The sequence below is a fragment of the Alexandromys fortis genome, unplaced genomic scaffold, assembly GCF_014885135.2.
Source record: "Alexandromys fortis isolate MF-2015 unplaced genomic scaffold, M_Fortis_MF-2015_v1.1 scaffold_2_1_26212458, whole genome shotgun sequence".
NCBI lineage: Eukaryota > Metazoa > Chordata > Mammalia > Rodentia > Cricetidae > Alexandromys > Alexandromys fortis.
In genome coordinates, this window is record NW_026067930.1 from 24,603,550 (window position 1) to 24,621,230 (window position 17,681).

The following is a 17,681-nucleotide window of genomic DNA, read 5'->3' on the forward strand; positions in this document are numbered from 1 at the left end:
GAGAGGGAGAGGGAGAGGGAGAGGGAGAGGGAGAGGGAGAGGGAGAGGGAGAGGGAGAGGGAGAGGGAGAGACTGCACTCCTGGTTAAGCTTGTCTAGGAACTGGCACCATGAGGAACTTTTCCTATCAACAGCCCTAGGAATAGATTCACCTTGCTCTCAGTCTAGGTTTATTGGGTCTGTGGCTGAACAAGCAGGGAATGTATCTTTTTGAGACAAAAGTGCTAAGTAGCCCTCCTGGAGAAAGGGCAGAATTATTTCATTCTAAGCTGTTTTTTCTTCTTTTTTTAAATTGAAAATAGATTTTTTTCATACAATATATTCTGATTTTGGTAAGCCTCCCACCAACTCTCCATCCACCCAAATCTGCATCCATTTTTGCTCTGTTTCATTAGAAAACAAACAGGCTTCCATGCTTATTTGTTTAAAACCCTTTCTTTGACAATTATGGACTGAGTATATTGAATGTAGATAACATGGTGAACTGGCACATATAAAATACTGCATAATTATTACGGTAGTCTAATTAGCATAATCATCACCATCCATGCAGGGCATCCAATCCTCAGAATTTGTTTGTGAAAAGTTTCGAACCTTCTAACCAGCACTTCCTTTGGCAGGTCCCCTGCTTAGGACTCTACAGGTCGAGTCCGGGAGGTTGAACAACATCCTACTGAAACAAAGTCTGGAGTTAGCACTACAAACTCTCACAGCCCTGCAAGCAAAGTCAAACTGGGAGAGATTTGCCAGGCAATGCAGTGGGAGACCGCGAACTCCTACGTCCTCTGTGCTCACCTGCTCATTTTTCGGCTGGCTGTGTTTCCTCTTTCTTTGAAGCTAATATTTGGTGGCTTTCATTTGGAATTTGAGAAACCATTCTCCTCTGGACATAAAACCAAACTGCTAAGTTATACCGAGGAGAATTTTAAGCAATGTACATTTAAAGTCCTTTGGGTCATAAAACATATGCTACACAACTGTGGTTCGAACATCTGTTTCCTCTGCCAACACAGTGGAGTTAACTAAGAGACCAAGTAACGACTGGCTAATGAAAGGAAAACCATGTGGGACAGGCTAAGACATCCTATGCAAAAGAAGAGACTTGAAGTTTAAAAAGATCAAACGGTCTGAGTACGGTGGTGAATACCTTTAATCTGCATACTCTAGAGCAGAGGCAAGAGACCTGTGAGGTCAGGGCTAGCCTCATCTACAGAGTGAGTTCCAGGCCAGCAGAGGATACAAAATCCCTATCTCCCCACCATACCCCCAGGACAAATAAACATAGAAACAAAGAATAATGATGCAGAGATTTAGGAAGCCCATAGATCCATGAAATGGTCACTGCAGGTTGCAGCATAGCGTATCAAGGTGAGGGACAGAAAAAGGAAAGGGTAAATAAATTAGTTTATGCAGTGGGGTTATTTAATGGCTCTCATGACAGGTCTTCAGAACCAAACTGGTAAATAATGAAAACGAGACCTTCCTCCAGATAAGGGACGGTCCCAGATTACATTACCAGTGTGTAGTGAGACAGCCACCTGGGTAAACTCATGTGTGCGGACCAGGTTCACCTAAGCGGTGCCGCACATATTAATCAGATGGCACTACCCCTCATCTGAGCTTCTATTACCTGCCCTACTTGGTGCCAATTTCCTTTCTCTTCCTCGGCACCCCTTCGTCGCTGTTCTTTAAGACATGGGATGGGGATTTGTCAAAGTCAATGAGCACTTTATTACAGTGAGAACGTTCTGTAATGAACAATTCAGCGGTTTAATGAGATTCTGGAGATCTGTCTCCAGCCTGTCCGTCAAGTTTCACTTCTGTAAAGCACCCTGACACTAATCCTCTGGCAGACCCAATCTTTACCCTGGGCTGAATATTAGATTCTTCCATGGTATATTGCATTACTAGTATAACCTCAGCAAGAAAAAGAAAAATGATGAACTTAACTCTACTTGAGGCACTATAGTTGGTCTGATTTGATTTTTCTCTATTGAGTATGAGGGGATTACTTATTTGCTAAGATAAAGTGAAAACAATTTCTTATTGCCTACTGAATGCCTAAATTGATAATATTTATGGAAGTCTTTTAATTTCTTTTCAGTGATCAGGTCTAAAGAAACTATCTTATTGCCTGCAGAAACCAGTTTCTAAAATTCTACTTTATAATACTGTAGCCTTTCGAGAGGCAACTGTGTAGTAGCTTCTAAGCAGACAGAATGGAATTTTCCTGCTATCCAGATATCTGCACATCACCGTGTCAATCTCTGGCAGTGCCTCCAACCGTGGCACAATAGCAGACAGATGTCAAAAGAATGGGTGGCCTCAAATCTCAATCTTGGTAGGATAAAAGGCACAGAATCTAAATCTAGTCTGTATCTTTTCCCCTTAACGAAGGAAAGGAATTTGGCTACTTCGTACTCTGAGCTGGCCATAGTAAATCCTGATGCTTTGCATGATAGGGCAGGGATGCGGATTATTGAAATCCCTGCCAGAACCATATCCTCACCAGCACTAGCAACCATTGCCTGAACAAACATTCCCTGACATGCCCAGGAAGCAGCAAGCACTTGTAACTACTTTTTAAAACCAAGACTGTGGACTAGTGAGGAGATGTGGTTGGTATCAAGAGACTTGGATTCGAAAGGGGCTCTGCCCTGTAAACTGGAGCCAAGTACAGAGCCTTGTTAAAGGATGGAGATGGGGCCAGCTGCTCCTCAGGCCTCTTGTGCTGATAAGTCAATACGGTTTCAAATATCTGCGACCTGCCTGGCCCTTATCTCTTACTACGTTCAATAAAAAGAATGACAACTGCTGACTAAAATTCAAAGAAGGAAGCCAGGTATCTGGGAAGTTATATATCAGTAGAATCAGTGTTCAGCGACACATTTGACCAGTGGTAAAGCAAGCAAGCAAACAAACAAGCAAACAAGCATAATATAACTACCTGACTATGGCTAGCAAAATCGGAGTTTACTACCCCATCTGCCAATAGAACACTGAACGTTTCCTAGTATTTGGACAAGGTACCCATTTTTCACCCCATCCTGCAGGCACAGCACTCTAAGTAGCATCAAGATGTGTAGACAGAGCTGCAGAATGAGACAGGGAAGGGAGAAAAGGGATGCACATCCCAACGACTTCAGGCGCAGTATCCAAGGACAGTCACTAGGGATGAGCAGAAGAGGATTCAAATTGAATAATCAACTTTCAAACAAAAAACATCCTCCCTGTCCCACTGCTAGACAAAGCAGTGACAGGATGTGAAAAGATTCTAGAGTCAGGGAAAAGGAAGGGCTTGCGAAAGCAGTAAGGAATGCATAATGAACTAGAGGGTTTTTTTTTTTTCCCACTCTAGTGTAGGAAGAACATTGAGGTCTTTCATTTGAGATTTAAGCATCATCTATTAGAGTAAGGAAGTGCTTCTGAAAATAAAAAGAGAGAGTCGGTAAAGGAGCAATAGAGAGGAATAGCAGGGTATATGTGATCTGATCTGGGATTGGGAAAAGGGGGACTCTAATTGGGTAGGGGAGAGGGAAATAAGTGCAAAGGAAGGAGAGGATAAAATAACCATAAGAATGTCAGGAAAAGTCATAAGGAATCATACTATAGCTATCTGTCTTAAAAAACAATAATGCAATACATCTATGTATATACATATACAGTTTAAAAGAAATTTTCTCATCTGGGAAGAAAATCCTTCCTCCAAGAGCCAAAGATTATCTAAAAAAAAAAAAAAAAAAAAAAAAAACCCTCACCCCAGGCATAAGAAGCCCTCTTTGGAGTGGTGATCAGAATCGTCCAAGAGACTCCCCAAACTCACAGGCTGTTTCTACTGTCCTGGTTTTCGCCCAGATGTGGATGGTGAAGGCCCATATTGCTAAAGACACCATGCACCTCACACACAGAGACCAGAGGCCCCTCAGTGGGAGCTGACCTGAATGTCTCCTCCTTGAGGACTAACTTCCAAGGCACCAGAAGGTGCTATGCAAGATTCCAAAGGAGGGAAAGAACCAGCCGTTCTGGCCATCCATGAAACTTATAAACCATGCAATGACCAGCTTGGCAAGTTAACCTTAAAGGTGTACTTATGGGCACATACCTTGGTAGTAACCAAGAACTCTCTAATTGGATTTAAGATTCACTCAACAGTAGGAAAATCATGCCTGGCTCTGGAAACCAAGCCAGCTACTACCCAAGGCTCTTGAAGAATCACAGATCTTAAAGGTGAACCTACCACTAACCTCTTTACTAAACCAACACAATCCCCAACTAAAATTTAATTATTTCTCCTTATGCCCACAGATAAGTGTATTCCTCACAGTTCATCAAGGAAACTTCTCTTTACAACAGATGGAGACCACTACAGCAAACCACAACCAACCAAAATGCAGAGTTGGGTAGCCCAGTCTCAATGGATACATCTACCAAATACCCCTACATTTGAGGCTCAGGGAACATTTTGGAAGGGGAGGCAGCATGATTGTAAGAGCCATAGAATCAGAAGCTTGCGGTGAAATTATGTCTTCTAGTAACGTCAAAGCTACACCCATAATGTCTCACCAACATGACCACCCAAACAAAGATGACAATACGCATGCTCAAGTGAAGGCAGGGGAAAACCCACAAGACTTCAGTCCTACAAAAAGAACTACAGGCAATCAGGGAATGCTGAGAGCAGAAGAAATAGTCTTCCTCAAGGAAGACCCCACCAACTGGTTATCCAGTACCAACTGGTTCACCCTGAAAACAAATATACAAGTAACACTATACAGAGCATGCAGATTGTATGGAGGCCTCTCTCTGTGTGTTTATGTGTATATGTTTATATATGTGTATGTATATACATATACTTATATGCATGTAACAAAAATTAATGGAAAAAAGGTCACAGATTAGAAAGAGCAAGGGGGTATATGAGAGCATTTGGAGAAAGGAAAAGGGAAAAGAGAAATAATTAAATTATATTATAATCTTAAAAATAAAAGAAACAACTTTTGAAAACATTCCAAATTCCCTAGACATGCACACTATTGCTCTTAGGAATTTTTGGAACGGACTCCAAGTTATTTAAAAACAATCTCAAAGATTCCAGAGTACAACCATTTTTGAATATTTGTGTTTACCTATGACATATAAATTTATCTGTTAACCTTCATATCATTGACTTGTAGACAAGTCCTTCACCCAGACTTAAAACATTAAAAATCGCCAACTTCAAAATTTATTAATAAGTTATCACAAATTACTTAAAAACTCAAATGAAAAAGTTTATTTGAACTACCAAAAGCTATTTCTACATTTTTCCCATTTAAATAATTTTAAAAAGAAATGTTTATGAATGGTTTCTCCCCACACCCTAAATTCTTTTTGTTTCAATGGCTTGAATATGTAAAAATTGTTTTACAATCCATTCTTCTCATATTAAGCTTAAGAAACGTTTTTGGTGTCAAGAGAAAATCCCTTCCCTTTTCTGATTTACCCAGGTTTGAGGAAACCACAGTGCTGGTCTAATTCCCGAGGAGCTGCAGACTAGCGGATGTCCACCAATGGCTGCAGACTAGCGGATGTCCACCAATGGCTGCAGACTGGCGGATGTCCTCCAATGGCTGCAGACTGGCAGGTGTAAATGGCTGCAGATTGGTACGTGTCTACCAATGACTTGCCCACCGAGGGAGTTGTTGCACCTGAATTCTTCCCTTTCTGATGATGTCATGCCTTTCCGAGGCCACGCAGTGTGCCCTTACCTGCCAGATCTGCTCTTCACTCAGGGAGGTCAAGCGGTCACTCTTGAGCACTTCCTGAAGCAGACAGTAGGGCAGTGTGAGAACATCCTCCGGGCGACTCTTTAGAAGCTCCGAGAGATGCTTCACTAGGAAATCAATCACAGCCTTCTCCAGCAAAGTGAGGTGAAAGAGGTCAGCAAGTCTGTACAGATCCAAGTAATTAAAGCTATTTAGTTCCTGGGTGCCAAAAAACATAAAAAAAAAAACTCTTAGAAATTCACATAGAACAGGCAAGAAATTATGTTCACTCACATATGAAAAATTTTCATATTTTCATATTGGGTGGGGTGATATATATGTATGTTTTTTCAAGGCAGGGTTTCTCTGTATAACAGTCCTAGCTACTCTGTAACTAGGCTGGTCTAGAACTCATGTAGATGCTCCTGCCTCTACCTCCCAAGTGCTGGGATTAAAGGTGCGTACCACTATTGTCCAGCAGGGGCCATTAATATTAAGATAATCCCCCTACCCCAATTATAAAGCTCTAAGTTTTCCTTCACCACCAAACCCATATTCTTTTTAAAATAACTTATTTTTATTTTATGTGCATGGGTGTTTTGCCTGCATATATGCCTGTATGAGGGATCCCTTGGAACTAGAGTTACAGACAGCTGTAAGTTGTCATGTGGGTGCTTGGAATTGAACCCTGGTCCTCTGGAAGAGCAGACAGTGCTCTTAACTGCTGTCTCTCCAGACCTTAAAGACATCTCTACAAGGTGATTTCCTGAAAGGATGTCCTCACTTTGCCAACTGAAATGCTACTTTGCAACTTTCCAAAAACATGTGGAAGTCCTTACCAATAAAGACTCGTGGCTCATGGGAGCCATTACGAAGGACAAGAAAGAAAGAAGTTTGTGCTTTTTGCCTGCTTGCCCTCACCCTCCCGTTACCCTTCATTGGCAATAAAGTCTGCTTCTCCAGGATTCGGTTGTATACTGAAGATCAGCTGAGACACCCAGACTCATGGAGTGAACAACTGTTGGAATCTGGGACTTTCTATCGGTAAACAGGCATTGTTGGACTTGCTAAGCAACAGTCTGTAAGTCGTTCTAATAAATCCCCTTGTGTAAACACACACACACACACACACACACACACACACACACACACACACACACACTATATCTCTAGAGAGCCCTGACTAATACAGGGACAATCATGCATTTTACCCTGCCTGTAGTTTGGCTCCTTGTCTACTGAAGGTAATGTAAGAACAGTTAAGTGGGTTGAGGACTAATCACAAACCCAAAGACACGCTGACTACATTGTTCGTGAAACTTCAGTCTCAGTATGTCTATACAAAACCACTACCCATCCTGACTTAATGGAGTTGAAAGACAAAATTTATCTGTAAGTCTTAACAAAGGAGTTAATCTCACCGAAAGACTCGTGTCCACCTAAACGTGGATCTTGTTTTGCTAGCCTTGAACATTCAGAACACCAGTGGCATTCCCTCCTACTTATTCCCAAAGTTTCTGCAGCCACGCTCTCAAATGTATAGTAGCCCGGACTCCAGGACTTTAGCCACAAAGCTGCAGCTCCCAGGAACCCCTGTCACTGCACCTCTGTGAGAGCCAGGGTGGTACACTTGGCTGTTGATAGAAAGCTTGCTTAGTTAAGTAGAATAAGAATAATGGTATGTCAGAGACCCCTCATTCAGACTTCATAGTCACTAATATGTGGTCAGTGTTTTGTAACAGCAGAAGGACTGGAGGATGCTTTAAGGCATCCATATATTCTACAGACCTATTTAATTAAGCATGATATATTTCCTTTCCCTAGTTTTCTAAGACTATTAAGAATTTTAATAATATTTTATTCTATTATATATAATTTCAAAATATTTGACAGTTTAAATGAGTATTTTTTAAATATGATACTTATTTAAATTCTCAAATATTATGGGATCATATATACCACAAGTTCATGTGTTGCCTATATCTGCTAGGGTGTAGGAAAACCTCCTAAAGCATGAGTTGCCTCTTACAGGCCACATCAATAAAGTAAACTGATTCTCCCTTCCCTAGAAGTCAATAGTCTCCAGTTGTGCCTCAGTTAACGGTGGGACTGCATGAGCCCCTTTCCTATCCATTCTGGGATCTCAGCTGGTTTGATCTTTTTCAGGTCTTGGGCATGCAGTCACAGTTGCTGTGGGTTTATATGTAACAGTCCCACTGTGCCCAACAAACAATGTATCACCGCGCAGGCTCTAATAACATCTCCCCACCACTTCCATGATGACCACATAGCTCTAAAGGAAGAACATGATACAGATGCCCTATTTAGGGTTGAGCACTTCACAGTACCTTATTCTCTTCATGCTGACCAGTGTGGGTCTCCATGGTAATCACAATTTACTGCAAAAAGAAGCTTCTCTGATGAAGCTACACAAATCTGGTAGGACAATAAAGGGGAGGCCCCTACGATAAGCTGCTTTTTTGTTTTGTTTTGTTTTGTTTTTGTTTTTTGTTTTTTCGAAACAGGGTTTCTCTGTGTAACAGTCCTATCTATCCTGGAACTAGCTTTTGTAGACTAGCTTGACTTCGAACTCACAGAGATCTGCCTGTCTCTGCTTCCCGAGTGCTGGGATTAAAGGTGTGTACCACCACGGCCCTACCAACAATAGGATTCTTAATAGGTCTATTTGCCACCAAGTCTTAAAGGACTCGATGCTTATCTTCAAAATACTGTTTATCAAAACAGATGACCACTGAAGTCCACTACAATGCAAACATCATGACTTTTACTCAAAATAGCCTGGCTTTTTATTCACATTTTATCAAAGAAATATATCGGTTACAGCGCTAGCTTTACACGTATACTTAAAATTGTTCTTCAAGGTCTTTATCTTAGGATTGGTAATTACAAGGCCATCGGGAGAGGACAGGAGAGTCTAGTGTGTACTTCAGGACATGCCTATGGGATGGAGGACATCTCTGAGTAAGTTTGCCTAATCTAGAGCCCGGAGAATATTTCCGTGTCTCACAGCCTTACTCTGCCATTCGTCCAAAGCCTACTTTTCAACTATTGCAGGGGTTTCAGGGTTCTGATTCAATGGTCAGTACCAGGGCACAAAGATGAGAGTGGGCAGGAGCAGAAACACCTACAGAGAAAAAGTGGTGAGCAGGGAGCAAGTGAAGAAAACATGAATTGAATATGGAATGGCAACTGAATATACTTCATCAAGGGTCTTTCTATCTTTATACACCATTCTGGGTTTCTTCCAATTATAAGCCCTAAACTTAAAAGCAGTCAGTCCACTTCAAAATAAAAGATAATTTTTAAATTATTTTAATATGGGATTTTAAATAACTGTTTTTTCTTTTTATTTAATTTTTATTTAATATAATTTGATAATGTTTTCCCTTCTCCTAGATCCTTCCCATCTCCCTACTCAACCAATTCATGTTCACTTATCTCTCTTTCCCCTTTGATGTGGGATTCCCCCCTCTGTATGCTGTGAATGTCATTGATTAATAAAGGAACTGCTTTGGGCCTATAGCAGAGCCATAGGGGAACAGAGCTAGGTGGGGAAAACTAAGCTGAATGCTGGGAGAAAAGAGGTGGAGTCAGAGAGAAGCCATGTAGCCATGACAGAAGGATGGAACTTTACCCAGTAAGCCACAGCCACATGGCGATACAGAGATTACTAGAAATGGGTAAAATTAAGATATACGTGTTAGCTAATTAGAAGATAGTGCTAATGGGCCAAGCAGTGTTTTAATTAATATAGTTTCTGTATGGTTATTTCGGGAGTCTGAGCAGTTGAGAACCAACAAGTAGCCTCCCAGCAACACCTCTTCCCCTCCCTAAGTAACAAAAACAAAGATATTTTTGTTATTTATGTTTGTTCTCTTCTACTTCAGCATATGTGTAGTTTGCATGTATGTATATAAATTTTGTCTGCGTGTAGGCACATGTATTTTTGTGGTATAAGTGTGGATGTGTATGTTGAGAATCATCCTGCATCACATGTCCATCTTACTAATCGAGGCAGTCCTCTCCCAGTGACACCCTTACCTCCCCACTATGCCTAGTCTCCCAAGTCAGCTTGCTCTGGGACCCCAGCTTTGCTTTCTAAGGCTGCAATTACAGGTAAGCTGCCCCATCCATTTGACATTTATGTGGCTTCTAGAAATCCAAACTCACGCTTGTCTGGAAAGCACTTTAACCACTAGGCCATCTCACCAGTCCCTATGAAAAAGTTTTCATGTATATATGTATGTGTTATATGTGCATATTCATGTGGGTACACACATGCCAATGTGTGTACATGCATGTGTATGCTTGTGAAGGGCAGGCACTCATGTTATGTGTCTTATTTGATCCTGCTCCTCTTATTTTTTGAGATAGGGTTTTCGCTATACCTGGAACCCATCAGTGTGGAAAGACTGGCCAGCCACTGAGTTCTAGGGATCCAGCTGTCTTCCCTTACAATACTGGAGACAGATAAAGCCAGGAATGCTCACTTTTCATCTGGGTGCTGGGGATACAAACCCATGTCCTCAGTCACACATAGTAAACATATTACAACTGAACCATCTTCTCAGTCCCACTGAGTTTCCTCTAAAGGTAATTCTTTAATCTTCTTCAGGACTATATTAATAAAAATCCAAAGATGGTGTGCCATGAATAACTGAGCAGTAGTACTCGTACTGAAGGCCACTTGTACCTGTCTGTGTATGATAGAAACAGCAGTTTTGAGATAAAGATGCTCTGAGCTCCATCTTTTCATTGCTCCTTGAAAACAATGTCCCCAGATCTCCAGTGCCTTCTAGCTATGTCAGAAGCTTCTGTTCACCTTTCCACACATAACTTGTGTCTCTGTAGTTCAACTGTGAGCAGTGGGAAGGTGAGGGGAATAGAGAATCCACCTCCCTAAGACCATGATGCCACAGCACACACCCCTTCTATTGGGGCAGACAGGATCTGTGAAAACCATACATAAGTTCATCGTGCAGAGATCATCACTTTCAGTGCACACACACACACACACACACACCATTTATATTGTAGGCTTTATTTTAAAAAAAAGAAGTTGCTCCTGTGCCCAAAGAAAAAGAAAAGAAAAACTTGTTTTCAGGGCAGAACATCGCAGACACAGAGACAACTCGGGACAGTAGGGATGGACAGGTCCCTGAAGTCAGGCAGATGTGGTTCTATTGATGAGAAGTGTACACCATCACCAGACTGACACTACTCATCCTATACAAATGAAAAAGTCCAACCTACTCACAGGGCTGTCATGGAGATACTATTTGAAAATCCCTTCTCCAAACAACTGGGCTCATGCAAAGTATAGAGCAGATTGGAGCCAGTCAGAGCAAAACCAGGAAAGTATTAAAAAACCCCTGTGGCTTTGTATCGGAAAACCAAAGTTCATCCCTGGGGGTGGGGGTGGAGGAAATTCTAAATGTGTGAAGTCCTGGGTGATTGTGTGTTGGTGACATGAGGCAGTCATGGTAAAGATCTTATCAGACTCATGGGAAATGGCAACACCATTTCAGAGAGATAGAAAAGCCTTCCTCTTGACTATGTGAAAGATATTGATAGTGTATGCAGAAATGTCCGCCACAGTCCTCTCTCTCTGATGTTTACAGCCTGAAGACTTCTCCGTTATGGAGACTGCTCCTACCGAGATTAGGTAAGCCTGTCTCTGTGAGCCCACTGCATGCCCTCACTCCTTGTTTATCTCTGAATCAGCATGCCTCCCTGTGCAGTGCAGCTGCATGTCATAACCTCACCTCTCTGTTCAGCTGTATACCGCAAGCACGCTGAGCTTCTAGTGTGCGATGGCTCCTCAGTCAGATAATCCCGCCTACCAGATCCCAGCTTTACTGTGGGTCTGTCTGTCTCTGTGTTGGTGGTTTCTTCACTACCTCACCTCACCAGACAGGTCTGTCCCCAGAGGCATGCTGGAGGGGGAAAAAATCACCGACACAAGAAGGGGAAAGGAAGAACACGGCCTCTCTGGATACCCATTACTTGAAAGAAAGTGTACCGATACATTAGGGTAGGAAGATGATGATGAAAGTAAAAAGAAAAAAATACAGAACTGAGCACTAAGTTTATAACTAAATTTATATTCCTATCCAATCCATTTTCCTTAGCTCAGAATCCATTTTCTCACCAGCAGTAAGGGTCTTCTTTGAGCTACCATCCCATAGCCTATTATACCAACATGTCCAAACTGAACCTATTTTGTGTGGGCTTGCTTCTTCTGTATATTCTTTTTTTTTAAAACAATTTTAGATATGTTTATTTTATGTGTATGAACGTGTGTGCATCACATGCATGCAGTGTCCCCCGAAGTCAGAAGAGGATATGGGATCCCCTAAAACTGGACTTATAACTAAACCCAGGAACTGTACAAGAGGAACATATGCCCCTAACTACTGAACCACCTCTCAGCTCTTTTCTTTCTTCTTTTGGAGAATGGTCGCATCTAGATTTCTGCATCAGGAGCCCCCACACTGGCCTACATTCTTTTCTTCTATCAAGTCAATTGCCTAATCCTGTCTGTTCTTCCTTATTAGCATGTCTCTTATGTCATTTATCATCTCTTGTCTGGACTCCTGGAACTGTCAAAAATTACCATTCCTGCCTCTGGTACCAAATTATCAATTCTCTCTTTATGTAAGGGTTTGACTATACCATGAACTGTTTAAAACTCAGATATAAATGTATTTAATAAAAAGAGAGGGGCACCAACGTGGGAAGAAGATGTATTAGGGGTTGTCTGGAAGGAGTGGGAGGGTAGAGTTGGGGGTGGGTAGGCTTAAGAAACATTCTATTCATGTATCAAATTGTCAAGGAATAAATAAATGACATTTTAAAACAACAAAATACGTAGACATATTTAATAACAAGTTCTAAAGACAATGCAAGTAAAACTATAAGACACAAAACAAATTTAAATATACATCGCTTATGCTTAGATAAGAATTTAATATTTGCAATGTCAGTTCCTCCTAATTTACCAACTAAATAGAAACCAAATTAAAAACACCATCAAAGAAGGAGGGGCTGTGACCTTAGCCCTACAAAGCCCCAATTTCAGCTGAAAGCACCCAGAATTAAAGTCTATGTTTATAAATCCCTTGAACTCCATCACTCTCTAACAACTGTTCCATAAAGTCATTTCCTTTTTATATAAGCGAAACTTTTAGAGAATTTTTTTAAAGCCAAGTAACAGACTCCCATCTGCTTATAGGAAAAATAAAATAAAATTCAGGACACAGCACTGTCTCCCATGACCTGGATTCTGCGGAATTTCTCATCCTGCAAAGCAGCATCACGAACCAGACTGGCTTGGCTCCAACTGTGACAACCTCACACACATTCACAACAAGAGGGACGAAGACAACAGGAGCTGCAACCAAAGACATAGGCACCAGTTCTTGAAGAGTGCAGTCTTCTGGAAGGTCTGTCTGTCTGTCTGTCTATCCCCTTACAAATAAATGAAAAATATGACTAAGGTAAACACTACAAAGAATAGAACATGAAGCTGAGTGGCTGTAAGTAAGGGTTTGACCTGGAATGAAAAGTTACTAAGGGTTTACTGAGAATGTGGCGTTAACAATTGAAGAAAGATCAGACACTGACTTAGCAAGACAGGAGATTTGCATCCACTACAGGTTTCATTTCTTCCCATCTACTGAGTGTTTACAGTTTATCAATTCTTTTGGTTTTTGTAAGATTCAAGATTTTGAATGCTTTACTTTATTAATTTATAACATGTGCGAGTGTGTGTGTGCGCATGTTCACACAAGTGGCAGGTTGTATGGAGATAAGACAATTTGTGGGAGTTGTTTCCCTCCTTAAATCATGTGGGTCCCAGGGAGCGAGCTCTAGGAATCAATCTTGCAGCAAGTGCCTTTAACAGCTGAGTCATCATCATACCAGCTCAAACTGTCCTTTAAATAAGAATTATCTTCTTATTTATTGGCCTCACCATAACTAATTCAATCATGAAACCTACATTTTAGAATAAGATGGAGCTGAAGCTGCAGGAACAATGTCCCAGAACTGGGAAGCAGCAGGTGCTAATTTCTTATGAATAACAAATACAGTTTCTCTTTTTTGCACATGGGCATCATGCCCAACATGTCCCTCTCTGTCTCCATGGGATGACGTCCTATCACATTTTTCTACTAGTCTGCTTGCTTCATTTATCTCCATGCGTACTTATCTTCTTCATTTTCCTGTATTTATATGTGCATGTACAGGCCCCCAACAAGTTAGTCCTTTGGGAAGACAACCGGCCAGCCTTGTCTACTGTTCTACTCCAAATATCAGATATATGCTGGATGGACACATGCTCAGCTATGTTCATAGCAGCATTGTTTGTCATAGCCAGAACCTGGAAACAACCTAAATATTCCTCAACCAAAGAATGGATAAGATACATTTACACAATGGAGTACTACACAGCAGAAAAAATTATGACATCTCAAAATTTGCAGGCAAATGGATGGAGCTAGAAAACATCATATTGAGTGAGGTAACCCAGATCCAGAAAGACAATTATCATATATACTCACTCATAAGTGGTTTTTAAACATAAAGCAAAGAAAATCTGCCTACAAATCACAATCCCAGAGAACCTAGACAACATTGAGGACCCTAAGAGAGGCATACATGGATCTAATCTACATGGGAAGTAGAAAAAGACAAGATCTCCTGGGTAAATTGGGAGCATGGGGACCTTGGGAGAAGGTTGAAAGGGAGGGGAGAGGCAGGGAGAGCAGCAAAGAAAAATGTGTAGCTCAATAAAATCAATAAAAAATAATAATTAAAAAGTAAAACTTTCTTTTCCTTCTAAAAAGGTTTGATTTCTGTCTCACTATTTTCCACTTGAAATTTAGTTTTTATTCAGAATTATAGTGTAGACATTGTTGTTCTTCAGGGAATATTTTTAAATAATATTTATTTTTTCTTTGGTTCAGGGATATTTGGCTTCTCTTTTCCCTTCTACTTGTTTCTTATGATATGAATGACAAGTTAAATTACAGAACAGCCACAAAATGTGTCCCCCAAACTGCACTAGCTATAGAAGAAATGCTACTTTTCCAATGTCAATAATTCATAAAAAAAACTGACATATTTTCCACATTTGTGCTTTTTGTATGGTTTACTCCTGTGAGATCCTTAAAAGATTTTTTTTGAGATTAACTTGGGCAGGTCATGGGGGATAAAAACTACAAAAAGCTAAATATGATCTTTCTTTGAAATACAGTCAATATAATTACCTCTTCAATTAAAATGGTCAGATGGTTACGATATGGGTAGGATGAAGTGAGTGAGCCTCAGGGGTCATTGACCCTGCTGCCCTCCTCCCATCTTCCCCAAACAGGGAAGACAATGAGAGGATGACCATCTTGGCCTCTGTGATGTCCTTTCCTGGATCTCGTGTAATGGTATAACTTGCCAAAAATTCCAATGCACTTCTTAGTATTTCAGCTAAGTTGATGAGGACATTTATATAACAACTTTGCTCTATAATTCAAAGCAGCTGTGAACCTATCCCTCAGATAATGTCATCTAGATTCACTGCCTTTCCACTGATCTTGGATGGCAAAAATAAGAAATCTTATATCTAGAATGTACACATGCACTGTCCGTGAGCCACAGTCCAGCTCCTGTGAGCTATGGCGAAAGGATGTGCCCCCTGGACCAACTGCAACACAATCTGCCCATCAGTGGTCCATGTTTCAAAAACAAAGTCTATTGGAGGCTCAGCTATTCTGATGGCCCTCTGGCCTGTCAGTAGGTCCTTGCCTATCCAGCTCTGCAGTGTAATCATACCCCTGACACGGGAATTATATAAAACATGGGAAAACTGTTATCATGTGATCATATCTACCATGTTCTATCTCAATACCTGCCCCAAAATAGGATACCTCAAATCCAGGAGTCCTAGATACATAAAAACAGTAGAGATGCTTGCACTTGGTAGTAGGACACCTGATCGACACAGCCCCTAATGGCTATTTCTCTTCTTCCTTCATTTAATTCTAAGAACGCCAGTGACTTGTGAAAGAAAAATAAGCACCAACAACACTTCTGATCAGTGTGAAAACCATGACTTGGATTGAGGATAATGTTAAATGTTTCTCAAGGTTAAAGCAAATAGAAGTACCATTTTTGATTTCCAGAATTTTTACTTCTAAGATGGGCAAATTGAATAATATTTCAGATAAATTTTTTTCCTCTGCTAAAGGAAAGGCACCCTGGGTATGAAACCAAGAAAAAATAGACAATGACTCAAAACTATTCCAAATATCCCATGTTATATGTAAAGGCAGCCTGGCTTGCTTGGTAGCTATGTCAGCTCAAAGTGCAATTAAGATATCCTGTCAGCTGCGTTTTGAGACCAAGTGCCAAGTATTTATTATACAGTAAGGAGGTAGGACACCTCGTTACCAACTGAACTCTAATGCTTATAATTGGGTTATCTTTTTATAAATCTATTTTATGTTGAAAATACAGTAGTTAAAAATATACTATATGCTTAATTGCCAAAGCTCATGGCTCTAGTAGTGTTCTGAAGACTATGGGTTGTTTACCCTAGAGACTGTGTGATTAACTAGGAGCCGTGACTCAACAGTACTGTACAGGACTGCTAGCGCTACCACAACACACAAGACCAGCCTCATGAGAAGGTTAACAGGAAATGCATGCCTTTTTCTCCAAGCGTGCCCCTGCTACGCCATTGTAATACTGAAAGTCAGAGCCTCCTAAGTCAGGAATCATCTGCAGCAGAAAGTAACCCTTGCATTTTAAGACCAGCAAATCCTACAAAATCCTAATCATCATTGTTCTTCTCATCGGTTGTAACTGAAAAAATAGTTGTTGTATTACGAATGAAAAAAATAGTAAGTTGTGAGACATGCCCATGACTGTCATGGAAGAAGAAACAGCTTTGTTATAGCTATGACTTAATGATCAAGAAAGAGATTCTCAAATGCTTGATCTGAGCTCAGGAAATTATCCCATGGTGCTAGTGAGGTAATAGAATTTTCACATAATAAGTAGGGAGTAGAATGCTCACCTGTAATAAGCAAAAGCTGGCAGCTGCAGTGCATCATGGGTCTTCCGATCTGGCCCATGTGAAATTATTTTCTCTTTCCCCAAAATGTTGAAAGAGAACCTGATTTTTCTTGATTTTAGTGAGGATTAGAAAAATCCAGTGTCCATAGTGTAAGTCAGAACTACAACATATAGTTTCAAGCAGGGATGAATTCTCTCATAATTTCCCTTTGCCCCAAATGATTATTGTTTGCAAAGCATTTGAAGACTGAAACACCAGGCTATGAGGCTTGTCAAGTGGGGTTTAAATACTCTTCTCATGGCGACCACCCAGATCTGACTGACTGGTTCCTTCCTTGGGATGGCAAAGCACTCCAGCTTGGACGGCTGCTTCCTTTCTGACTTTTCAAGCACTAACTGTCCAAGTCACCTTTCCCTCAGGTTCAGACTGTGTCTTTATTTCTTCATGTCTTCTTTATCTCTTGTGAAAATCCCTTCTTTTAATTTTTAACTAATGGGAGACAAGTAACACAAGGTATCTGTAAAAATCTAGCTTTTACTGATCTTATTTCTTGGTTCATAGTAAAACAGACACTCCTGTCCTACAAATGTTCAAGTAGTTGAAGAATTTAAAGGTAATTTGTCAAACACCAACTAAATGTATTAAACATCTTAATATTAAACAAGTAACAGAACACAGACTAAATATTAGTTAAACACGGCATCTTAGACACAGAGGAAAACATTTGTAAAAATATTAGCAACTATCTACTATTTGCAAGCTGCCATTAAAAATGGATACACTGCCATCTTGTTCTGGGTGACTCAAAAATATTGTAAATTCAAGTGTTTGTGGACCCTCATT

General features: G+C 40.6%; 1 protein-coding gene across 2 annotated transcripts in view; it reads right to left on the minus strand.

Annotated features, from left to right (window-relative positions):
* Klhl32 (kelch like family member 32) overlaps nucleotides 1–17,681 on the minus strand; it is a 200,090-nt gene that overhangs the window by 62,896 nt on the left and 119,513 nt on the right. For both annotated transcript variants that reach the window (XM_050144952.1, XM_050144954.1), the window contains exon 6: nucleotides 5,747–5,962. In XM_050144952.1, the coding sequence (XP_050000909.1) occupies nucleotides 5,747–5,962 (216 nt within the window). The remainder of the gene's footprint in view (nucleotides 1–5,746; nucleotides 5,963–17,681) is intronic.